The sequence below is a fragment of the Scyliorhinus canicula genome, chromosome 15 (genome assembly GCF_902713615.1).
Source record: "Scyliorhinus canicula chromosome 15, sScyCan1.1, whole genome shotgun sequence".
NCBI classification, from domain to species: domain Eukaryota; kingdom Metazoa; phylum Chordata; class Chondrichthyes; order Carcharhiniformes; family Scyliorhinidae; genus Scyliorhinus; species Scyliorhinus canicula.
The window spans coordinates 42,131,940-42,156,726 of NC_052160.1; the positions used below are offsets into that span (position 1 = coordinate 42,131,940).

Below are 24,787 nucleotides of genomic sequence, written 5' to 3' on the forward strand. Positions count from 1 at the left end.
ACACCATTCGCATGTGGAAATATATTGTTGTTCCTTCATTGTTGATGGGTCAGAATACTGGAACTACCGCCTTATCAAGGCAACTAGTAATGGGCAATATATTCTGGCTTTGCCACATCTTGTGAATAAATAATATGTAAAAAAAAGAGGGCGTGATTTAAGGTAATTAGGAGGGGAAATGAGGAAATTATTTTTTTAAAGGGCTGTTTCGACTTGGAATGCAATGAAAGGGTGAAGGGAAAAAAAAATCATAGGAACCTTTAATAGGAATTTGGACATTGTCTGGATATGGAGAAAATGCTGTGTGGGACTTGCGCTTACGATGGGCTGAACGGCCTACCACTCAACTGAAACATTCTATGAAGGCTCCTGTGAAGAATCATCACATTTTATTGCAGGTGTCCCGTGGGCATTGATTACTGGTTCATGGGTCCCAGGTGTGACCACAGAATGACCCGGCAGAGCCTGATTGGAATTGTGTTTGGTGTGGTGCTCAGGTCTCCTGTTTGTCATGGGTGCTGTCACGATCGCTGTCCTGAGAAGGTTCAAGATCTTGTTGATTGAGGCCAAAGTTGACCAGACAAAAAGCAGGTAAGAGAACGCCATCTCAGCTGGTCCCACATCTGTCAGATAATTTACACCAGCCTTAGAGAGAATGGGAATGGCTCACAATGGGAGGGGAGGTGCAGAGAGACCTGTGACCTGCCACTGGGTACAAATGTCCACATTTCCTTCCAACTGCAGGAAATCTGTTGGCCGAATTGCCTGTTTTTGTATTATAAATACTATTTAAAATTTAAAATTAAAAAATAAATAAATTTAGCGTACCCAATTCATTTTTTCCAATTAAGGGGCAATTTAGCGTGGCCAATCTACCTAGCCTGCACATCTTTGGGTTGTGGGGGGCGAAACCCACGCAAACACGGGGAGAATGTGCAAACTCCACACGGACAGTGGCCCAGAGCCGGGATCGAACCTGGGACCTCGGGCTCCGTGAGGCAACAGGGCTAACCCACTGCGCCACTGTGCTGCCTTATAAATACTACTAATGCATTGTAACAGTGAGTGTCATATCTTCAAATTCATGGCAGCAGGGATTAAATCTAACAATGCCCCTCCCCAAGAACGGGGTATTATCCAAGCGTCCTGTGCTGTACATTTCTTTTTCCTTTGTTCTTTGTAGAAAGCTTTCAACACCATACTGGCAGTGTGCAGTATATGATGATCGTGCTTTCTCCGTTTTGTAATGCTACAGCTAAAATATCTCATCTCTGAGAGCAAATTAACATGGATTTCACACCAAAAACTGCATTAAAATAGACAAGTAGCTGTACGGCATCCCTGAGAATGGGATGGGCAATGATAGTTGTAGCACACATGCAGTAGGACTCATTAATCATTGGGATCTGACCTGCTACTTGCTGGAGCACAGGCAGGACTGATCTATGAGGTGTGAGCACTGCATCATCTGCCACCTCTGAAGGTTAATTCACACCAGCAGGTTGTGCAAATTGCTTCATTAATATGCATGGTTTTATTGGTCTCTGTGCCATTGGTAGTTTCACCAATAAACTCAAATCAGTGTCCAATGAGAAACAGTTTCTCACTACCTATTTAGAGTCCTCATGATTTGCACACTTCTATCACATCTCTCAACCTTAAGGAGAACAATCCAAACTTTTCAATCTATACATCTACTGAAGTCCTCAGCCCTGGAATCATTTTCATAAATCTTTTCTGCACCCTCTTGAAAGCCTTCACATCCACCGTACAGTGGAATTTAAAAAAAATTCCAATTAAGGGGCAATTTAGTGTGGCCAATCTCCCTACCCTGCACATCTTTGGGTTGTGGGGTTGAGACCCACACAAACACGGGGAGACGGTGACCTGGGGCCGGGATTAAATTCGGGTCCTCAGTGCCGACACCGTGCTTCCCGAATCAGTGTTTTATAAATGTTTATTATAACTTCCTTACTGTGCCTCCATTGTGTTGTGTGCCTCTATTTATAAAGCCCAGGACCCTGTGTGCTCTTTTGAATCATTTCTCAACTTGCCCTGTCCCCTTCAGTGATGTTGCACATATACCCCAAGGTCTCTCAGCTTCTGTACTCTTTAATAATTGTACTCATTATTTTATATTGCCATACTTCATTCTGCCTAACCAAAATGTATCACATCACACTTCTCTGCATTAAATTTCATCTGCCATGTCTACCCACTCCACCAATGTATGTCGTCTTGAGTCTATTGCTATCCTCACAATTCACAATATTCCCATGTCTTTAACTCACTGTCTCTATCTCACTATCTCTAACACCCTCTTTTTTATCCATCACTTGCTTGTCACTCGCCCCCTCTCATGATCACAAGTGGGAATAACTTTGGGACACTGTGGAAAATATGGGAAGAGATTATCATAGAATTTACAGTGCAGAGGAGGGCCAGTCGGCCCATTATGTCTGCGCCGCTCTTGGAAAGAGCACCCTACCCAAGGTCAACACCTCCACCCTATCCCCATAACCCAGTAACCCCACCCAACACTAAGGCAATTTGGACACTAGGGCAATTTATCATGGCCAATCCACCTAACCTGCACATCTTTGGACTGTGGGAGAAAACCGATCACCCGAGGAAACCCACTGCACATACGGTGAGGATTTGCAGACTCCGCACAGACAGTGACCCAAGCCGGAATTGAACCTGGGACTCTGGAGCTGTGAAGCAATTGTGCTAACCCACTCCTGCTACCGTGCTGCCCTTCAGGTGGGGACCCACACATCAGGAAGATTCCAGCCTGGGCTGATGGTGAGGAGGTGGAGGGGATATGTGGGCACAGGAGTGGGTGAAAAGTTATGAACAGAACAAGAAAATCTGAAGACTGCAGCCCATTAACTGGATGCAGCAGAGTAAATAAACCAGAACACAAACTCAGATAGGGGACTTTCCTCCCGAGTCCTGTTTGTCTCGAGCAGTTCCTTGATTCCTGCTCACCTGAGCTACATTTCTTCATTGCGAACTCAAACGTTTGGCATTGCATCATTGGATCTGGGGATCCACTCCCCTCGGCGCAATCTTCCACCACCCTCCCTCTCCATCCCATCCCATCACCACAACCCTCTCTTCTTTATCGTTCCTTCTCCCTCTCTCCCATTAGCCTTCCGCCCTCCATCTTCCCTGCCCTGCTGCTTCAAATCCCCCACTCCCTCAATCACATCCCCTTGCCCATATCTTCCATCTCCCTCCCAGTTTTCTCTCACTCACTTTTCCCCTTTTCCTACTAACATCTTTTTTCACCTCTCTCTTGCTCTCCCGTCTCCTCCACTCCCCCTCTCCCCCAACCTCCATCCATCTTCTCAGCTCTCCCCTTGTCCTTCATCTCCCACTCCCCTTCCCCTCCATCTCCCTCCCTTTCCCCCTCCATCTCCCTCCCTTTCCCCTCCATCTCCCACTTCCCCTCCCCTCCATCTCCCTCCCTTCCCTTTCCCCTTCCATCTCCCTCCCTTCCCCCTTCCTCCTCCATCTCTCCCTTCCTCCTCCATCTCCCTCCCACTCCCCTTCCTCCTCCATCTCCCTCCCACTCCCCTTCCCCCTCCAGCTCCCTCCCTTTCACCTTCCCCTCCATCTCCCTCCCTTTCCTTCCCCTCCATCTCCTCTCCCTTTCCCCCCTCCATCTCCCTCCCTTTCCCCCTCCATCTCCCTCCCCTTCCCCCTCCATCTCCCTCCCTTTCCCCCTCCATCTCCCTCCCTTTCCCCCCTCCATCTCCCTCCCTTTCCCCCTCCATCTCCCTCCCTTTCCCCCTCCATCTCCCTCCTTTCCCCCCTCCATCTCCCTCCCTTTCCCCCCTCCATCTCCCTCCCTTTCCCCCCTCCATCTCCCTCCCTTTCCCCCCTCCATCTCCCCTCCCTTTCCCCCTCCATCTCCCTCCCTTTCCCCCCTCCATCTCCCTCCCTTTCCCCCTCCATCTCCCTCCCTTTCCCCCTCCATCTCCCTCCCTTTCTCCCCTCCATCTCCCTCCCTTTCCCCCTCCATCTCCCTCCCTTTCCCCCTCCATCTCCCTCCCTTTCCCCCTCCATCTCCCTCCCTTTCCCCCTCCATCTCCCTCCCTTTCCCCCTCCATCTCCCTCCCTTTCCCCCTCCATCTCCCTCCCTTTCCCCCTCCATCTCCCTCTTTCCCCCTCCATCTCCCTCCCTTTCCCCCTCCATCTCCCTCCCTTTCCCCCTCCATCTCCCTCCCTTTCCCCCACCATCTCCCTCCCTTTCCCCCTCCATCTCCCTCCCTTTCCCATCCTCCTCCATCTCCCTCCCTTTCCCCTTCCCTCCATCCCCTCCCTTTCCCTCTCCATCTCCCTCCCTTTCCCCCTCCATCTCCCTCCCTTTCCCCCTCCATCTCCCTCCCTTTCCCCCTCCATCTCCCTCCCTTTCCCCCTCCATCTCCCTCCCTTTCCCCTCCATCTCCTCCCTTTCCCCCTCCATCTCCCTCCCTTTCCCCCTCCATCTCCCTCCCTTTCCCCCTCCATCTCCCTCCCTTTCCCCCTCCATCTCCCTCCCTTTCCCCCTCCATCTCCCTCCCTTTCCCCCTCCATCTCCCTCCCTTTCCCCTCCATCTCCCTCCCTTTCCCCCTCCATCTCCTCCCTTTCCCCCTCCATCTCCCTCCCTTTCCCCCCCATCTCCCTCCCTTTCCCCCCATCTCCTCCCTTTCCCCCCCATCTCCCTCCCTTTCCCCTCCATCTCCCTCCCTTTCCCCCTCCAACTCCCTCCCTTTCCCCTTCCCCTCCATCTCCCTCCCTTTCCCCTTCCCCTCCATCTCCCTCCCTTTCCCCTTCCCCTCCATCTCCCTCCCTTTCCCCTTCCCCTCCATCTCCCTCCCTTTCCCCTTCCCCTCCATCTCCCTCCCTTTCCCCCTCCATCTCCCTCCCTTTCCCCCTCCATCTCCCTCCCTTTCCCCTCCATCTCCCTCCCTTTCCCCCTCCATCTCCCTCCCTTTCCCCCTCCATCTCCCTCCCTTTCCCCCTCCATCTCCCTCCCTTTCCCCCTCCATCTCCCTCCCTTTCCCCCTCCATCTCCCTCCCTTTCCCCCTCCATCTCCCTCCCTTTCCCCTTCCCCACCATCTCCCTCCCTTTCACATCCTCTTCCTCTTCCTCCTCCCCTCTCACAAAATGCTGGAAAACCTTGTCATCCATGAGAGATCAAAAGAGTTAACTGTTCAGGCACAAAATTGTCACAAGTGGATGAATTGAGTAGATGGAAGAACACATCAATATGTTGTTTTGTCAGCTCCTAACTGGCCCTGCTGAGTTTTTCAGCATGCTCTCGCTCTCCCTAATCCCCACTTTGTAGATGTTGACCTGCTGAGGAAGATTCCCCAGACTCTGGTCAATAGCCAGTGCCTAGTACAAGTGGTCAATTCCTATTGGTTGGGTAGACTATAATTAACAACTCAGAGAGGTGGTGGAATTATCCTTTGAGGCAGTGAATTTACCTTGGGATGTGGTCTCTGTCACAGGGATGGTTGCACTGTGTTTGATTCGAGGTACAGCCACTTCTGGTGACTGCTCTGAATCCTGCTGTATTCTCACAGTCACTGCTTGTTACACAGCTAAACATGACCATCTCCTAATTCTCTGGGGTTTAATCATCGTACCACGTTCTCAAACCTGAAATAAGATTAGTTTGGGACATTGTTGTTCGACACACTGACTTTTCCACTCCGGTATGTAGGAATTTAGGCGTGTTGGTGGAAGCAGGAAGCTTTCTTGACTCAGCAGCTGAAACTCTCTCTCCAAGTCCTTGAAGCCTGTCCTGAATTCTCCTTTTTATTGTTTGTGTTATACTAAGAATCCCCAGGGAGTCAGAAACAAAGAATAGCACAGCCGCACCGGATCTATCCACGGTATAGCTTAGAAACCTGTTAGGGATTCACAGCCAAGTGGGAGAGTGTGCGCACAAACCACACATGTATATATGTACGACAACAGCATGAGTTCAATTACTGTTGTGGTTGAGGTGGATTTGGAACCTGCCCCTTAACAGTGGAAGGCAATGGCAGATCAACAGACAGAAAATTGACAAGAAAGCAGCTCAGGTTTAAGCTTCAACAGACAACCTGCCTTTGCACAGCGCCTGATGATTGAATGTAATTTTTATGGACATATATATGGTGTGCCATTGTCCCAGTGTGTGAAAGTGCATTTTCTGGCCCAGTGTCCCAGTGTGTGAGAGAGTAGTGTCTGAGCCCACTGTCTGTGAGAAAGAGTGTTGGAGCCCACTGTCCCAATGTGAGAGAGCAGTGCCTGACCCCCACGTCCCAGCTTGAGAGAGCAGTGTCTGGCCCACTGTCCCAATGTCAGAGAAGTGTCTAACCCCACTGTCCCAGTGTGAGAGAGCACAGAGTAGTGTGTGGCCATTGTCCCAGTGTGAGAGCAGTGTCTGAGCCCACTGTCCCAGTGTGAGAGAGCAGAGAGTAGTGTGTGGCCATTGTCCCAGTGTGAGAGCAGTGTCTGAGCCCACTGTCCCAGTGTGAGAGAGCAGTGTCAGAGTCCATTGTCCTAGTGTGAGAGAGCAGTGTCAGAGTCCACTGTCCCAGTGTGAGAGAGCAGTGTCAGAGTCCACTGTCCCAGTGTGAGAGAGCAGTGTCAGAGTCCACTGTCCCAGTGTGAGAGAGCAGTGTCAGAGTCCACTGTCCCAGTGTGAGAGAGCAGTGTCAGAGTCCACTGTCCCAGTGTGAGAGCAGTGTCGGAGTCCACTGCCCCAGTGTGAGAGCAGTGTCGGAGTCCACTGTCCCAGTGTGAGAGAGCAGTGACTGAGCCCACTGTCCCAGTGTGAGAGAGCAGTGTCAGAGTCCACTGTCCCAGTGTGAGAGCAGTGTCAGAGTCCACTGTCCCAGTGTGAGAGAGCAGTGTCGGAGTCCACTGCCCCAGTGTGAGAGCAGTGTCAGAGTCCACTGTCCCAGTGTGAGAGAGCAGTGTCGGAGTCCACTGCCCCAGTGTGAGAGCAGTGACTGAGCCCACTGTCCCAGTGTGAGAGAGCAGTGTCGGAGTCCACTGTCCCAGTGTGAGAGAGCAGTGTCAGAGTCCACTGCCCCAGTGTGAGAGCAGTGACTGAGCCCACTGTCCCAGTGTGAGAGAGCAGTGTCGGAGTCCACTGCCCCAGTGTGAGAGCAGTGTCGGAGTCCACTGCCCCAGTGTGAGAGCAGTGACTGAGCCCACTGTCCCAGTGTGAGAGAGCAGTGTCGGAGTCCACTGCCCCAGTGTGAGAGCAGTGTCAGAGTCCACTGTCCCAGTGTGAGAGAGCAGTGTCTGAGCCCACTGTCCCAGTGTGAGAGAGCAATGTCTGAGCCCACTGTCCCAGTGTGAGAGAGCAGTATTGGAGTCCACTGTCCCAGTGTGAAAGAGCAGTGTCGGAGTCCACTGTCCCAGTGTGAGAGAGCAGTGTCAGAGTCCACTGTCCCAGTGTGAGAGAGCAGTATTGGAGTCCACTGTCCCAGTGTGAAAGAGCAGTGTCGGAGTCCACTGTCCCAGTGTGAGAGAGCAGTGTCGGAGTCCACTATCCCAGTGTGAGAGAGCAGTGTCGGAGTCCACTATCCCAGTGTGAGAGAGCAGTGTCTGAGTCCACTATCCCAGTGTGAGGGAGCAGTGTCTAACCCCACTGTCCCAGTGTGAGGGAGCAGTGTCTGTCCCTCTGTCACCGCGTGAGAGAGCAGTGTCTGAGCCCACTGTCCCAGTGTGAGAGAGCAGTGTCTAACCCCACTGTCCCAGTGTGAGAGCAGTGTCTGAGCCCACTGTCCCAGTGTGAGAGAGCAGTGTCTGAGCCCTCTGTCCCAGTGTGAGAGAGCAGTGTCTGAGCCCACTGTCCCAGTGTGAAACAGCAGGGTCTGAGCCCACTGTCCCAGTGTGAGAGAGCAGTGTCTGAGCCTGCTGTCCCAGTGTGAGAGCAGTGTCTGAGCCCACTGTCCCAGTGTGAGAGAGCAGTGTCTGAGCCTACTGTCCCAGTGTGAGAGAGCAGTGTCTGAGCCCACTGTCCCAGTGTGAAACAGCAGGGTCTGAGCCCACGGTCCCAGTGTGAGAGAGCAGTGTCTGAGCCTGCTGTCCCAGTGTGAGAGAGCAGTGTCTGAGCCCACTTTGAGAGAGCAACGCCTGGACCCACTGTCCCAGTGTGAGAGAGCAGTGTCTGAGCCCACTGTCCCAGTGTGAGAGAGCAGTGACTGAACTACTGTCCCAATGTCAGAAAAGTGTCTAACCCCACTGTCCCAGTGTGAAACAGCAGGGTCTGAGCCCACTGTCCCAGTGTGAGAGAGCAGTGTCTGAGCCCACTGTCCCAGTGTGAGAGAGCAGTGTCTGAGCCTACTGTCCCAGTGTGAAACAGCAGTGTCTGAGCCCACTGTCCCAGTGTGAAACAGCAGGGTCTGAGCCCACTGTTCCAGTGTGAGACAGCGGTGTCTGAGCACACTGTCCCAGTGTGAGAGCAGTGTCTGAGCCCACTGTCCCAGTGTGAGAGAGCAGTTTCTGAGCTACTGTTCCAGTGTAAGAGAGGAGTTTCTGGCCCATTGTCACAATATGAGAGAGCAGTGTCTGGCCCTACTGTCCCAGTGTGAGAGAGCAGTGTCTGAGCCCACTGTCCCAGTGTGAGAGAGCAGTGTCTGAGCCCACTGTCCCAGTGTGAGAGAGCAGTGTCTGGCCCTACTGTCCCAGTGTGAGAGAACAGTGTCTGAGCCCACTGTCCCAGTGTGAGAGAGCAGTGTCTGAACCTACTGTCCCAGTGTGAGAGACCAGTGTCTGTCCCTACTGTCCCAGTGTGAGAGAGCAGTGTCTGAGCCCACTGTCCCAGTGTGAGAGAGCAGTGTCTGAACCTATTGTCCCAGTGTGAGAGAGCAGTGTCTGAACCTACTGTCCCAGTGTGAGAGATCAGTGCCTGGGCCCACTGTCCCAGTGTGAGAGAGCAGTGCCTGGATCCACTGTCCCAGTGTGAGAGAGCAGTGCCTGGACCCACAGTCCCAATGTGAGAGAGCAGTGCCTGGACCCACTGTGAGAGAGCCAGTGTCTGAGCCCACTGCCTCAGTGAGAGAGCAGTGTCTGTGCCCACTGTCCCAGTGTGAGAGAGCAGTGTCTGAGCCCACTGTCCCAGTGTGAGAGAGCAGTGTCTGAGCCCACTGTCCCAGTGTGAGAGAGCAGTGTCTGAGCCCATTGCCTCAGTGAGTGAGCAGTGCCTGGACGCACTGTCCCAGTGTGAGTCAGCAGCGCCTGGAACCACTGTCCCAGTGTGAGAGAGCAGTGCCTGAGCCCACTGTCCCAGTGTGAGAGAGCAGTGTCTGAGCCTGCTGTCCCAGTTTGAGAGAGCAGTGTCTGAGCCCACTGTCCCAGTGTGAGAGAGCAGTGTCGGAGTCCACTGTCCCAGTGTGAGAGAGAGCAGTACCTGAGCCTGCTGTCCCAGTGTGAGAGAGCAGTGTCTGAGCCCACTGTCCCAGCGTGAGAGAGAGCAGTGTCTGAGCCTGCTGTCCCAGTTTGAGAGAGCAGTGCCTGAGCCCACTGTCCCAGTGTGAGAGAGCAGTGTCTGAGCCTGCTGTCCCAGTTTGAGAGAGCAGTGTCTGAGCCACTGTCCCAGTGTGAGAGAGCAGTGTCGGAGTCCACTATCCCAGTGTGAGAGAGCAGTGTCTGAGCCCAGTGTCCCAGTGTGAAAGAGCAGTGTCTGAGCCTGCTGTCCCAGTTTGAGAGAGCAGTGTCTGAGCCACTGTCCCAGTCTGAGAGAGCAGTGTCTGAGCCCACTGTCCCAGTGTGAGAGAGCAGTGTCTGAGCCTGCTGTCCCAGTTTGAGAGAGCAGTGTCTGAGCCACTGTCCCAGTCTGAGAGAGCAGTGTCTGAGCCCACTGCCCCAGTGTGAGAGAACAGTGTCTGAGCCCGCTGTCCCAGTGTGAGAGAGCACTGTCGGAGTCGACTGTCCCAGTGTGAGAAAGCAGTGTCTGAGTCCACTGTCCCAGTGTGAGAGCAGTGTCTTAGCCCACTGTCCCAGTGTGAGAGCAGTGTCTTAGCCCACTGTCCCAGTGTGAGAGCAGTGACTGACCCCACTGTCCCTGTGTGAGAGAGTAGTGTCTGACCCCCACTGTCCCAGTGTGAAACGGCAGTGTCTGAGCACACTGTCCCAGTGTGAGGGAGCAGTGACTGAGCCCGCTGTCCCAGTGTGAGAGAGCAGTGTCTGAACCTACTGTCCCAGGGTGAGAGAGCGGTGTCTGATGCCACTGTCCCAGTGTGAGAGAGCAGTGTCGGAGCCCACTGTCCCAGTGTGAAACAGCAGTGTCCGTGCACACTGTCACAGTGTGAGAGAGCAGTGTCTGAGCCCAGTCCCAGTGTGAAACAGTAGTGTCTGAGCCTGGTGTCCCAATGTGAGAGAACAGTGTCTGAGCCCACTGTCCCAGTGTGAGAGAGCAGTGTCTGAGCATACTGTCCCAGTGTGGGAGAGCAGTGTCTGAGCCCAGTCCCTGTGTGAAACAGTAGTGTCTGAGCCTGGTGTCCCAGTGTGAGAGAACAGTGTCTGAGCCCACTGTCCCAGTGTGATCGAGCAGTGTCTGAGCATACTGTCCCAGTGTGGGAGAGCAGTGTCTGAGCCCAGTCCCTGTGTGAAACAGTAGTGTCTGAGCCTGGTGTCCCAGTGTGAGAGAACAGTGTCTGAGCCCACTGCCCCAGTGTGATAGAGCAGTGTCTGAGCCCACTGTCCCAGTGTGAGGGAGCAGTGTCTGAGCCCAGTGTCCCAGTGTGGGAGAGCTGTGTCTGAACCTAGTGTCCCAGGGTGAGAGAGCAGTGCCTGGACCCACTGTCCGAGTGTGAGAGAGCAGTGTCTAAGCCCACTGTGAAACAGCAGTGTCTGAGCATACTGTCCCTGAGTGAGAGAGCAGTGCCTGGACCCACTGTCCGCGTGTGAAAGAGCAGCGTCTGGGCCCACAGTCCCAATGTGAGAGAGCAGTGCCTGGACCCACTGTCCCAGTGTGAGAGAGCCAGTGTCTGAGCCTACTGTCCCAGTGTGAGAGAGCAGTGTCTGAGCCCACTGTCCCAGTGTGAGAGAGCAATGTCTGAGCCCACTGTGAGAGAGCAGTGTCTGAGCCCACTGTCCCAGTGTGAGAGCAGTGTCTGAGCCCACTGTCGCAGTGTGAGAGAGCAGTGTCTGAGCCCACTGTCCCAGTGTGACAGAGCAGTGTCTGAGCCCACTGTCCCAGTGTGATAGAGCAGTGTCTGAGCCCACTGTCCCAGTGTGACAGAGCAGTGTCTGAGCCCACTGTCCCAGTGTGAGAGAGCAGTGTCTGAGCCCACTGTCCCAGTGTGATAGAGCAGTGTCTGAGCCCACTGTCCCAGTGTGAGAGAGCAGTGTCTGAGCCCACTGTCCCAGTGTGATAGAGCAGTGTCTGAGCCCACTGTCCCAGTGTGAGAGAGCAGTGTCTGAGCCCACTGTCCCAGTGTGATAGAGCAGTGTCTGAGCACACTGTCCTAGCCTATGGAAGAAGAGAGCCAAACCTGCCTGTGTGCGATTCTCCCTCTTGACCTTGCCCTGAAAGCAGCTGGCAGGAGGGAACAGACTCCTGGAGATGCCAATAGCAATTTAAAGTGGGGAATTATCCAACAGTCCCCCCCCCCCCCCCCCCCCCCCCGCATTCTCATCATGACAGAGCTGGAACTCAGGATGTCTAACATGTGGACAGAAACATGGGCAGAAACTCCTCACCTGTGCCCTATTATCCCAGACAAAGCTCAGACTGAGTTCCCAGGGACCAGATTCAAACACTTTTTCAGGAGGGGACGTTGTGATCTTTTAATATTTTTCTCCCTCCAGTTACAAGCGCTTCAGTCGATTCGATGATTTCTCCAATCAATACCAGTCCCAGTCCTGGCTAAACTACTCTGTCAGTTCTTTGGACAACCCTGGCTTCAGTAACTCAGATGAACTGATCCACTTGCAGATGTTGGACAGTAGTTACTACTCCTATCATGAGGAGTCTGTGACTGGCACCTACAGCAGCTGGAGGACAGCCCCACACGATCGATCAACCTTCAGGCACAGGTAAAGACCATTAGTTCTAGAACAAACTACAAATGATGGAATTATATACAAGTTAGAGGCAAGAAAATACTCCCATCCAAATCCAATACTCCCATCCAAATCCTGTTAAGGCCCCACTCTGGTGCTCTGACTTTCCAGTCAAACAAAGATAGCGGTATATTTATCTAGTGCCTTTCATAACTTCAGGATGTTATAAAACACTTTACAGTCAATGAAGTACTTTTGAGGTGCAGTCACTTGTAAGAAATCAGCAGCAAACTTGCAAAGATCCTACAAACAGCAATGTGACAAGGACCACATCGCGATTTTGAAGTGATCTTGGTTGACAGATCAATATCGGTCAGAACGGGATTAGCTCCAATGGTTTTCTGAATAGCGTAAGTGGATCTTTACCTGAGGGGGCCCACAGGGCCTAGGTTTAATGTTCCATCCGAAAGACAACACCTTCAACAATGCAGCGCTCCCTCAGTTAGTATGGGAGGATAAGATTGGATTTTGTGCTTGAGCCTTTGGAGTAAGTCTTGAACCCACAAACATGACTCAGAGGCTGTGACCCACTGAGCCATGGCAGGTTTAAAGCCTGTCTCTGCTGCTGAGGCTCTATCAACCTTGTAGATTCCAAATGTTTCTCTGAAATTGGGTTCTCAAACTGCCTGTGATGTTTGCTACTGTAAAGGCATTTGTTTGATGTTACTGGTCAGGACTACAACAATTTCTAGGAGACCAAGAGGTTAAGTTTTGCTCCCGTTTCTGAAATTTTCAGTTGATGGGTGGATGTTGGGAAGTTTGCCACAATCCTGAAATAACATCCGTAGCGAGATTCGGGTGGTGACCGAGGTAGGGGACAAACAAAGCTTCCCCACCCCAACAAACCAGCCCCATCCCCTCATCACCCTGCATTATCAAAGGGGACTGTAATTACTTTTTCCTTTAACCTTAACCTTGTTAATTAGGAGGCGCTGCGCAGAGTCCAGCCCCAGAGAGCTAAACTGAATTTAGTTTCCACTGATAGCACTGATTACCAGTGTCAGCTCCACCCAGTTAATCTTATTAAAACCAACACAAGGTCAGTGGATGAGGGACCCAGCCCATCACTGAGTCAAGGTCAGACTCCATCGAGCCTCAACATTTCAAAAATTTTCTTTCATTGGCTGTGGGTATCGCTGGCTGGGCTGGGTAGACCAGAATTTATTGTCAATCCCACTTGCCTGTGAGAAGGTGATGGTGAGCTGCCTTCTTGAACGGCTGCTGCCCATGTAGGGGTGGGTACACCCACAGTGCTGTTAGGGAAGGAGTTCCAAGTCAGGGTGGTGTGTAGCTTGGAAGGAAACTTGCAGGTGGTGGTGTTCCTATGCATCCGTTGCCTTTGTCCTTCTACGTGGTAGAGATCATGAATTTGGAATGTGCTGTCGACTTACCTTAGTGCATTTTGCAGATGGTACACACACCTGCCATTGTTTGTCGGTGGTGGAAGGAGTGAATATTTAAGGTGGTAGATGGGAGTGCAAATTAAGTGGTCTGCTTTGTCCTGGATGGTGCTGAGTTTCTTGAACTTCCAGGCAACTGTAGAGGATTCCATTACGCTCGGGATCGGGACTTGTGCCTTACAGATGGTGGACAGGCTTTGGGGACATGCCACAGAATTCCTTTCCACTGACCTGCTCTTGTAGCCACCCTACCTTTATAACTGGTCCAGGTCAGTTTCTGGTCAATGGTAACCCCAGGATGTTGCTAGTTTTGGGGGGGGGGTTCAGTGATGGTAAGGCCATTCAATGTCAAGGGGAAATTGTTGCATTCTCTCTTGTTGGAGATGATTTTTGCCTGGCACTGGTGTATGGTTGTAACTTGCCCCTGATCAGCCCAAAACATGTTCCAGGTCTTGCTGCACATGGACATGGACTGTTGCAGTATCTGAGGAGTAATGAATGGTGCTGATATCGTGCAATAATCAGCAAACATTCCCATTTCTGACCTTAAGATGGAGGGAAGGTCATTTATTAACCAGCTGAAGATGGTTGAGACTAGGACACGACCCCCGAGAAACTCCTAGTGATATGTCCTAGAACTGAGATGATTGGCCTCTAACAAGTACAACTGTCTTTCGTTGTCCTTGGAATGGCCCCAATGAGTGGAGAGTCAGGTGATGAAGGAGTCACGCTCCGAAAGCTCATGATTCCAAATAAACCTGTTGGACCTTGCCTGGTGTTGTAAGACTCCTTACTGTACCCATTCCAGTCCAGCGCCAACATCGGTGCATCATACAGATTAGAAGCAGGCTGCTTGGCCCTTCCAGCCTGCTCTGCCATTCAATAAGATCATGGATGATTGTAACCTCAGCCCCACAATTCTGTTTGCCCCCAATAACTTTCACCCCCTTTCTAATCAAGAATCTATCCAGCTCTGCTGTAAAAATATTCAAAGACTCTGCTTTTGAGGGAGAGAGCTCCAAGGACTCAAGACCCTCCGAGAAAGAGGGCGGCACAATGGTGGTTAGCACTGCTGCCTCACGCCACCGAGGACTCAGATTCAATCCTGGCCGTGTGTGGAGTTTGCATATTCTCCCCGTGTCTGCGTGGATTTCACCCCCACAATCCAAAAATGTGTAGGTAGGTGGATTGGCCACGTAAAATTTCCCTTTAATTGAAAAAAAAAAGAATTGGGCACTTTAAATTTATTTAAAATTAAAAAAAAAGATCCTCAGTGAAAATAATTCTCCACAGCTCTTGTCTTAAATGAGCGACCCCTTATTTTTAAGCAGTGGTCCCTAATTCTGGATTATCCCACAAGAGGAAACATTGTCTGCACAATTCACTGTTAAGACCCCTCAGGATCTTAAAGGATTCAATGTTCACAAAAATCAGGACAAATCCAACCTGGCCAATTACCACCCTATCAGTCTACCACTCTCCATCATCAAGCGGTACTTTCTTAGCAACAACTGCTCAGATACTGTTTGGGTTCTAGCTGGGCACTCCACTTCTGACCTCATTACAGCCTTGGTTCAAACATGGACAAAAGAGCTGACCTCCAGACGTGAAGTGAGAGTTGACTGTCCTTGACATCAAGGCAGCACTTGTCAAGTGTGGCATCAAGGATTCCCGAGCAAAACTGGAGTCAATGAGAATCAGGGGGAAAACCTTCCACTGGTTGGAGTCACACCTAGCACAAAGGAAGATGGTTGTGGTTATTGGAGGTCAGTCATCTCAGACACAGGACATCACTACATGAGTTCCTCAGGGTATTGACATGAGTTCCTCAGGGTATTGACCTGAGCCCAACTAAATTCAGCTGCTTCATCAATGTCCTTCCTTCCAATATAAGGTCAGATGTGGGGATGTTCACTGATAATTGCACAGTGCCCAGCACCATTCGCACCTCCTCAGGCACTGAAGCAGTCCACGTGCAAATGCAGCAAGACCGTGACAATGTCCAGGCTCTGACTGACAAATGGCAAGAAACATTTATGCCACACAAGTGCTGGGCAATGACCATCTCCAATAAGAGAATCATGCCATCGCCCCATGATATTCAATGGCATTACTGAATTCTCCAACTATCAACATACTGGGGGTTACCATTGATCACAAACTGACTGGACTAGTCACATAAATACTGTGGCTACAAGAACAGGTTGGAGGCTTGGAATCCTGCGGCCAGTAACCCTCCTCCTGACTCCCCAAAGCAAGTCCACCACCTACAAGGCACAAGTCAGGAGTGTAATGTAGTACTCTTCACTTCCTGAATGAGTGCAGCTCCAACAACACTCAAGAAGCTCAACACCACACAGAACGAAGCAGCCCACTTGATTGACAGCCCTTCCACAAACATTCACTCCCTTCACCACCAACACACAGTAGCAGCAGTGTCTACATCTACAAGTAAGACCATAAGACATGAGAGCAGAATTAGGCCGTTCAATCATGGCTGATAGGTTTCTCATCCCCCTAACCCCGGATTCCCTTACCAATCAAGAACCTATCTATCGCTGTCTTAAAGACACACTGTGATTTGGCCTACACAGCCTTCTGCGACAAAGAGTTACACCATCCTCTGGCTGAAGAAATTCCTCCTCATCTCAGTTTTAAAAGATTGTCCCTTCAGTCTGAGGCTTGGGGTTCTAGTTTTTCCTACTAGTTGAAACATCGTCTCCCTGTACTCTATCTAGGCCTCTCAGTATCCTCCAAGTTTCAATAAGATCCCCTCGCATCCTTCTAAACTCCAAAGAGTATAGACCCGCTCCTCATATGACAAGCTCTTCATTTCAGGGATCATTCTTGTGAACCTCCTCTGGACTATTTCCAAGGCCAGAACATAATTCTTTAGATACGGGGCCCCAAACTGCAACAAGACTCCAAATGGGGTCTGACCAGAGCCTGATAAGATACACTGCAGCAACTCACTAAGGCTCCTTAAGGCAGCTCTTCCAAATCCACAACCATTACAATCAGAAAGGACAAAGACACAGACACATCGGAACACCACCACTTGGATGTTCCTCTTCAAGTCACTCACCATCCTGACTTGGAAATATATCACCATTCCTTCACCATTTATGGGTCAAAATCCTGGAACTCCCTCCTTAACAGCTCCATGGGTGTACCTACACACAGGGACTGCAGAGAAAGCAGCTCACCACCACATTCTCATGAGTGATGGGCAGCACAAGCTGGCCTGGTCAGCGAAGACCGCAACCCATAAAAATGAATTTTTAAATATCACGTCACGGGCAGCACGGTGACTAGCATTACTGCCTCAAGGCACCGAGGTACCCGTTTCGATCCTGGCTATAGGTCACTGTCCGCATGGAGTTTGCACATTCTCCGTGTTTGCGTGGGTTTCGCCCCCACAACCAAAAGATGTGCAGGGTAGGTGGATTGGCCATGCTAAATTGCCCTTAGTGTCCAAAAAGGTTAGGTGGGGTTACTGGGTTACGGAGATCCGTTGGAAGCGTGGGCTTAAATGGGGTGCTCTTTCCAAAGTGGGGAAAAGTGTAGAACAGATGTGCGAGACAAGTTTTTTTTACACAGAGGGTGGTAAATATATGGAACACGCGCCTTTGGAGATGGTGGGCGCAGATACGATAGCGGCATTTAAGAGACATCTTGACAAATATATGAATAGGGTGGGAATGGAAGGATTCAGACTCCGTAAGTGCAGACGGTTCTAGTTTAGGCAGGTACCATGGTCGGCGCAGGCTTAGAGGGCCGAAGGGTCTGATCCTGTGCAGTTTTGTTCTTTGTCGTCTTTGTTCTTTGCTGAAGCTTTTCATCTTTCACTCAATAGGACAAAACAATGAAAATTCACTGAATGTTCCTGTGATGAGGGTGGCACAGTGGTTAGCACTGCTGCTTCAAGGCGCTGAGGACCGGGTTCAATCCTGGGTCACTGTCCGTGTGGAGTTTGCACATTCTCCCCATGTCCACGTGGGTCTCACCCTCACAACCCAAAAGATGTGCAGGGTAGGTGGATTGGCCATGCTAAATTGCCCTTAGTGTCCAAAAAGGTTAGGTGGGGTTACTGGGTTACGGAGATCCGTTGGAAGCGTGGGCTTAAATGGGGTGCTCTTTCCAAAGTCGGTGCAGACTCGATAGGCTGAATGGCCTCCTTCTGTACTGTAAATTCTATGATTCAATGAATTATCACTCACCGTAGTCTGAACATACCTGGTGTACCCAATAGTCAATTTTTTCAAGTTAATTTTTTTTTGCTGTAGTTTACAAAACAACCTGGACATCAGCATCAGCAGCATCAATGAGCAGGCTGGGGACTCCGGGAAAGCCAGTGACTTATCTGTTTACAGCTGGCCCATTGAACCTCTCCAGTGGTCACCCTTTCCAATCTTGTACCAACTGAGCAGGGACAGACCTGTAAGTATTCACTTCAATCCAGTTTCATTTTTCTATTGTATTTTTTGGTAGTCCTCAGATTACGAACCTGGTTCCAGGCCATTTTCAGGGAGCACTAGCAAATATCCAGAGACGAATGCTTTGAGATCTTCTTTCCTCCCTGCATGAAGGCTCCCACTCCATCCAGGAAGCAAGTGGAGTAGGGCTAACAAGCATCCATTCTCCATGTCTGCAAGTCCTCCCCGTGTGTGCATGGGTTTCCTGCGGGTGCTCCGGTTTCCTCCCACAGTCCAAAAGATGTGCGGGTTAGGTGGATTGGCTATGCTAAATTGCCCGTAGTGTCCTAAAAAAAGTAAGGTTAAGGGGGGGTTGTTGGGTTACGGGTATAGGGTGGATATGTGGGTTTGAGTAGGGTGATCATTGCTCGGCACAACATCGAGGGCCGAAGGGCCTGTTCTGTGCTGTACTGTTCTATGTCAGCACTCTGGTGATTAGGATTTATGTGGGGTATTTGCCTTCAGGCATCAAATCAGTCCGGTAAAATAGTCTGATCAGCCCTTGGGCAGAGATGTGCCACACACATCATTGCAAAACAAAAACTCAGACAAAGTGCTGAATCTGAATAGGCAACTTAGTTTTCCAAAAGCATACATTCCCAGAAAAGTTCATTACTCCTTTGTTGAAGCATGGATTCAGTGAGTGGCAGGTGAAGGTACTGAAAACATTAAAATTATTAACCAAATATTCTGCTAACACTAGTTTCAATCTGATTTTAGGCTAAGCTTGACCAGCTTGTTAAAATTACTAGCTCAAGGGCAGCATGGTGGCGCAGTGGTTAGCACTGCTGCCTCACAGCGCCGAGGTCCCAGGTTCGATCCCAGCTCTGGGGCACTGTCTGTGTGGTGGTGTTCGCACATTCTCCCCGTGTTTGTGTGGGTTTCACCTCCACAACCCAAAGATGTGCAGGCTAGGTGGATTGGCCATGCTAAACTGCCCCTTAATTGGAAAAAATAAATTGGGTACTCAGTTTATTAAAAAAAAAATTTTTTTTTTTTAATTGCTCACGCCAGCAGAGATTTTTGTTATGTCAAGACAGAGTAATCTTAATACAACATATTCTTTGCACTGGATGACCTTGTGTTGTACTGACACTGACTCTGGGTTATGACACTTCTTGGTGGTGGGTTAATTCGGGGACACTCACTGCAGGTGTAGCATAGGGCAGCCAGCATCCATGGATCTGAATCCAACCCAAATCAGTGCTGGCAGGAGAGAGAGATGGGGGGGGGGGGCAAAACTGGAGCTGAAGAGGAAGGGGGAATTAATTCCAAAATAGCATAAATTATAGCAAAGATAGTTTAGGAGAAATTTCTTTACACAAGAGTTGAAAATGTAGAATTCATTGCCACTAGGAGGAATAGCTGTAGCATTTCTGCACTTAAGGGGATGCTAGATGTATACATGAAGGAAAAAGGATGGAAGGATAGCAGCTTTGGAAAAGGTTCTTTAAGTGGGAGGAGGTTCGGAGTGCAAACACCACCAAAGATCAGATGGGCTAAATGTTCGGTTTCTGTGTTGCAAATTCCTCACAAAAAACAATTACTTTTTTCTTGCAGTTTAAAGCCAGGAGGCCTCGTTCATACTGTGAAGGGATGGAACTAGTGAGCATGGAAAGAAACTGGACAGCTTGAAAACATGCAGAAAAGTCATCATCCTTTTCCTGAAGGTCAAGCATGTTTTCCTCTGCTTACGTTTGGAGCATAACACCCACCACCACAGTATCTTTTTCCATGTTATTGTGCTGGATGCACTGTGCAAAAACAATCAGCCATCTACTTGGCTTCAGAGTTTAACGTCACTCCTGCAAGTACAAGCTTCCTGTGCAACCAGGCTACAAGCAGTAGATTAAAGCAACACACCATCTGCTGACTGCACTCTGACCTCAGGCCTGTGCTGAACGGCAAGCCATTTTGCTTTGTGTACACACGGAACAGTGAACAGGCTACAGCGGGAAGGGGGCGTGAGCACTTAAAGAACATGTGCAGCTTTGAAGTTTTGATTGAGACACTGCAAGAGGAGAGAGACAATCACAGAACTGACCAGAGATAAAACCACAGCAAATAAATGACAGAAAGTGAAAGGATATAAATGCTGAGCAGCCAAAAACGTCATGATTTATTAATATTTGAAGTAACTTCATAATTCAACACAACCAAATTATACATTTTACAATCACATTCTATTTGTAAACAGTTAAAAAGCCACTGACTTGTTTGCATCTTCCAACAGACAGTTATAACAAAGGCAATGAAATGGTGGCATTGTCTGCAGTGTTAAAATCATGTCCTGGTTTGTCTGCTCTCTGTACAAGCACAAATGAATACATTTAGTGGCAAAACAAAACAAGAAGTGTAAAGTAACTCGTTTTCTGTAGAACTCTTATACACAAACTCTTACATTAAAACGGCCTCTTACGGATGAACGGTATGATTCTGTGAACCACCAGAGCTGGTTACAGTATGCATAGTTACAGATCTCAGCCAGGTTTTCTTTTTAAGTACAACAGTCAATTGGACACAGTCACAATAGCAAAATACATTTAGCCACTCAATGGGAATATAAAGGAGGGAAAAAATAAAGTATATATACTACAACATGTCAGCAAAATCCACCTTCACTCACTATAAAAAGACAGCAATTTCAAAGCAATGACTGGAAATTCCAGCTTTAAGCAGTTTAACTTGGCAAAAAAAAAGGGTAACGTTTACAGAGCAGTTTAATTCAGTGCTAAAAGTTGGGGATTTCCTACACAAATCTACCAGGAGTTTCTAATGTGTCAGAGGCGGGGAGGGGGGAACTATTTCCTGAGAACCATGCTCTCTCTCGTTTCAGGATATAGAGGAATAGAAAAAAAAAGAACATGGTCAAAACACTGTTCAAATATTCCCAGAGATAGAACATCTTCATCCGCAAATATTTTTTTTTATTTTTTAAAAAAATTTTAAAATTTTTTTTCATTTTTATGAATGATGGAAGAGTAAACATTTCCCCTCGAAAGTCTGTAAACAAGAGGGCACGACCAGGGCACCTCCAAAAAAAAAAATGAAAGCTCTATTGAAAGTGCTGTACCCTCCTGGCTTGCAGGGTGGGGTTGCAAGTCACAGCTGCTGCCCACAGTGTCACACTGTAGAGATTAAATTCTTTAGGTTTTTCTTTTATCATCTTATTAAAACGTTTTGAAAAGAAAGAAGTTGGTGCAATACTTTTTGAAATTGCAAGGTCAGTATGATAACTTGACCTTGCTCTACAATACCACGTTAAGGTAAGTACATGTCAAGGCATATTAAAGAGCACACTTTTTGTCCATTTTTTTCCTTGCTAAAAGAACATCCTTGAGTAAACATTTACACTTGAACTACCCTCTCCCCCCCACCCCGCCCTATTGCCAATTGGACAGGGAGACAGTACTCAGTGCAGATTAACAGCTCACACTCCCATCAGCCAACTCAAATAAAGTTTTGGAATTTAAGGAATAAACATGATGAGTGCACACAAGCTAGCTCATTTGAAGCAGTTTTTTTTTTCTTTTTTAAATGGATAGCACTATCTGGAAGTATAAATATATACTTTTTCACATTTTTTTTACTATTGGCCTGCATGATTCAAGTATTAAAACTGATATGTTCTGGACTAAAAGAAAGTGGAAATAAAGGTGCAGAACGGAACATTTCCACAGGTGACCCCTTCTCCCCATCTCTCACGCTGTAGGTGAGAAGTCCAATTAGTGCTGCTTTTCATGTCGAGGTCACAGTTTGAGTCATGAGTAAAGTTCAGATGGACTCTCCACCTCCAAGGTGGTCAACAGGGAGGAAAGCGTTGATGGGGGAGGGGCTGCCGATTCCCCGCGTGTCATTGCTGCTCGGGGTTCCCCACAGGCTAGTGGAATAATTGGGGGTACCCCAGAGTGAAGTGCCATGGAGGTCTCCACTACCTGTTCCCGACAGCCCAGCACCATTCCAGTGATTGAGATCATTGCGGTTTGAGAATGGGTGGGAACTGTCAATGGATGTGATGCGGTTCTGGCTGGATCCCAGAGATTGCCAGCCCAGAGACGGGGTCAGCGACTGGCCTTGTGCAAAGAAGCGATTAATCTCGTCTTCACTGGCAAACTCAGCAAGAATGGTAGTGTTCCCTAAAACACACCTGTAAACAAAAGAGGAAGAAGTCAGTTACAGTTAACAACTTGTATTCATACAGCACCCTGAATTTAAAGAAAACAAATTATAGTGCTTTACAAAACAGGGCCTGAAAAACAAAATAAAAGAAATAGGCACAAGCCATTTAGCAAATATGTTGAGTGACCATTTTCTGGTTGGTAGTGGGTTTTGTCAATGATTTTAAAACAGGAGAGAGAAACGGTTAATGAGCTTTGCCTCCCTGCTGTTGATTTGAAGGAAGATTTATTAATCCACGACACAGTGCTGGAGTACAGAGGAGGCCAATGTAAGAGCAGGACATCCGTGGAGGCTGAGTGTATAAGTAAAGAAATTCATTGTTGGAGATGGACAGGCTATGTCTAGATAGGTTGGCTGGAACCATGTTTGACCTTTTCATTGAGTCAGTCAGTGGAGAGGAGGAGAGGATATCACACGTAAAAATTTTTTTTTGGAGTACCCAATTAATTTTTTCCAATTAAGGGGCAATTTGGCATGGCAATCCAACTACCCTTCACATCTTTTTTGGGTTGAGGGGGTGAAACCCATGCCCATGCAAACACAGGGGGAATGTGCAAACTCCACACGGACAGTGACCCAGGGCGTGATCGAACCCGGTACCGTGGCGCCGTGAGGCAGCAGTGCTAACCACTGTGCTACGGCACTGCCCAGGAGGATATCATACTTAACCATATCATCATGCAGATGGATAATACATAACAGGATTTGTGGCATTACCAAGAGGGCCTCACTGCTGTGTGAAGAGAAAGCAGGCTGTAAAATAATCAATTGGCATCTTCATCAGACATACACAGACTTTGAAAGCAACCTGTTCAAAGGCCTGAGGTTAGAGGTAGTGCAGTAGTTTGAAAGGAGATAGATTCAGGGTTGGATTTCGAGGAAAGAAGACTGCTGGTTTTGAAAATGAAACCAAGTAGAGAGAACTATTAATTGTCAATCAGGGCAACTGAATAATGAGAAGTTAGGTGATCTAGAGAAAATAGAATTTATGGACATGAGGTAGGAGTGTGTATATGGGGAGTGACAAGAGTGAGGAGCCATGACCCATTTGGTTCAATGAAGCTAAAGTTCAGTTGCAGTTTCACACAGCTAAACACGGTGGAGGTTCTGTGATTGGTAGAGTGCTCGCAGAGAGGATTTGGTTGTTGAGGTAAATATAGGGATATTAAAAATAAAAGACTGGCATTTTATAGTGCTTTTCATGTCCACTGGATATTTAAAAGTGCTTTATAGCCAAGGAAGCACTTTGAAATATAATCACTGTTGTAATGTAGGAATATCATAATGTAATTTTAGTGCCAAGGGAAATGAGGAAGTGGCCAGAGAGGGTCTTGACTTTTCCACATCCAGAATCCCTGCTTCATAAAATCTTCTTCCACACAGCATCCTTCTCAGCAGACTAAAGGTTGGTTAAACCATCAGTCCCACAGGACTCCTGCCTTTAATGAATTTTCCTGCTTAATTGATTATGTACATTACTCAGAAATTTCTCAAGGTAAAGAAATAAGAGTCGACCATACAGCCCTTCGAGCCTGCTCCTTCATTCAAAACAATCATGGGTAATTGTATAGGCCCAATTTACTCAGCCACTCAAAGGACAACTCTCTCATCACAAGGAACTTATAAAAAAAAAAAAATCCCATTAAGGGGCAATTTAGCATGGCCAATCCACCTACCCTGCACATCTTTTGGGTTGTGAGGGTGAGACCCACGTGGACATGGGGAGAATGTGCAAACTCCACACGGACAGTGACCCAGGATTGAACCCGGTCCTCAGCGCCTTGAAGCAGCAGTGCTAACCACTGTGCCACCCTCATCACAGGAACATTCAGTGAATTTTCATTGTTTTGTCCTATTGAGTGAAAGATGAAAAGCTTCAGCAAAGAACAAAGACGACAAAGAACAAAACTGCACAGGATCAGACCCTTCGGCCCTCTAAGCCTGCGCCGACCATGGTACCTGCCTAAACTAGAACCGTCTGCACTTACGGAGTCTGAATCCTTCCATTCCCACCCTATTCATATATTTGTCAAGATGTCTCTTAAATGCCGCTATCGTATCTGCGCCCACCATCTCCAAAGGCGCGTGTTCCATATATTTACCACCCTCTGTGTAAAAAAAACTTGTCTCGCACATCTGTTCTACACTTTTCCCCACGCACTTTAAACCTATGTCCCCCAGTACTTGACTCTCCTAATCTAGGAAAGAGCATCTGACTATCCATTCTGTCCATGCCACTCAATCTTGTAGACGTCTTATCAGGTTACCTCTCAACCTCAGTCGTTCCGGTGAAAACAGGAAGAGTTTATCTAACCTCTCCTCATAGCTAAATGCCCACCATACCAGGCAATATCCTAGTAAACCGCTCTCTACCCTCTCCAAAGCATCCACATCCTGGTGACCAAAATTGTACACAATATTCGAAATAAGGCCTAACTAAGGTCCTGTACAGCTGCAACATGACTTGCCAATTTTTATATTCAATGCCCGACCAATGAAGGCCAGCATGCCATATGCCTTCTCCACATGCGTGGCCACTTTCAGTGATCGGTGGACATTCACATGCAGATCTCTCTGCCTGTCAGTACTCACAACAATTCTACCATTTATTGTGTAATTCCTACATGCATGGACCTTCCAAAGTGCATTACCTCACACTTGTCCG

General features: G+C 48.8%; 2 protein-coding genes across 2 annotated transcripts in view; one reads left to right on the forward strand and one right to left on the reverse strand.

The window, feature by feature from the left end:
* Positions 1–390: 390 nt before the first annotated feature.
* si:ch211-14k19.8 lies at positions 391–20,365 on the forward strand. The gene is made up of 4 exons (XM_038819764.1): positions 391–591; positions 11,814–12,041; positions 17,755–17,908; positions 19,504–20,365. The coding sequence occupies exons 1-4, from the start codon at positions 512–514 to the stop codon at positions 19,576–19,578; spliced, it is 537 nt and encodes a 178-aa protein (XP_038675692.1). The 5' UTR covers positions 391–511; the 3' UTR covers positions 19,579–20,365.
* The window catches only part of LOC119978274 (trinucleotide repeat-containing gene 6A protein-like), a 209,743-nt gene continuing 204,992 nt past the window's right edge, over positions 20,037–24,787 (reverse strand). The window contains 1 exon segment of the mRNA XM_038819765.1: positions 20,037–22,090. Coding sequence (XP_038675693.1) covers positions 21,718–22,090 — 373 coding nt within the window. The 3' untranslated portion in view covers positions 20,037–21,717.

Coding starts and splice junctions, on each gene's coding strand:
- si:ch211-14k19.8 (XM_038819764.1), top strand. CDS start 512: ATGGGTGCTGTCACGATCGCTGTCCTGAGAAGGTTCAAGATCTTGTTG. Junction 592..11,813: donor GTTGACCAGACAAAAAGCAG/GTAAGAGAACGC, acceptor TTCTCCCTCCAG/TTACAAGCGCTTCAGTCGAT. Junction 17,909..19,503: donor AACTGAGCAGGGACAGACCT/GTAAGTATTCAC, acceptor TTTTTCTTGCAG/TTTAAAGCCAGGAGGCCTCG.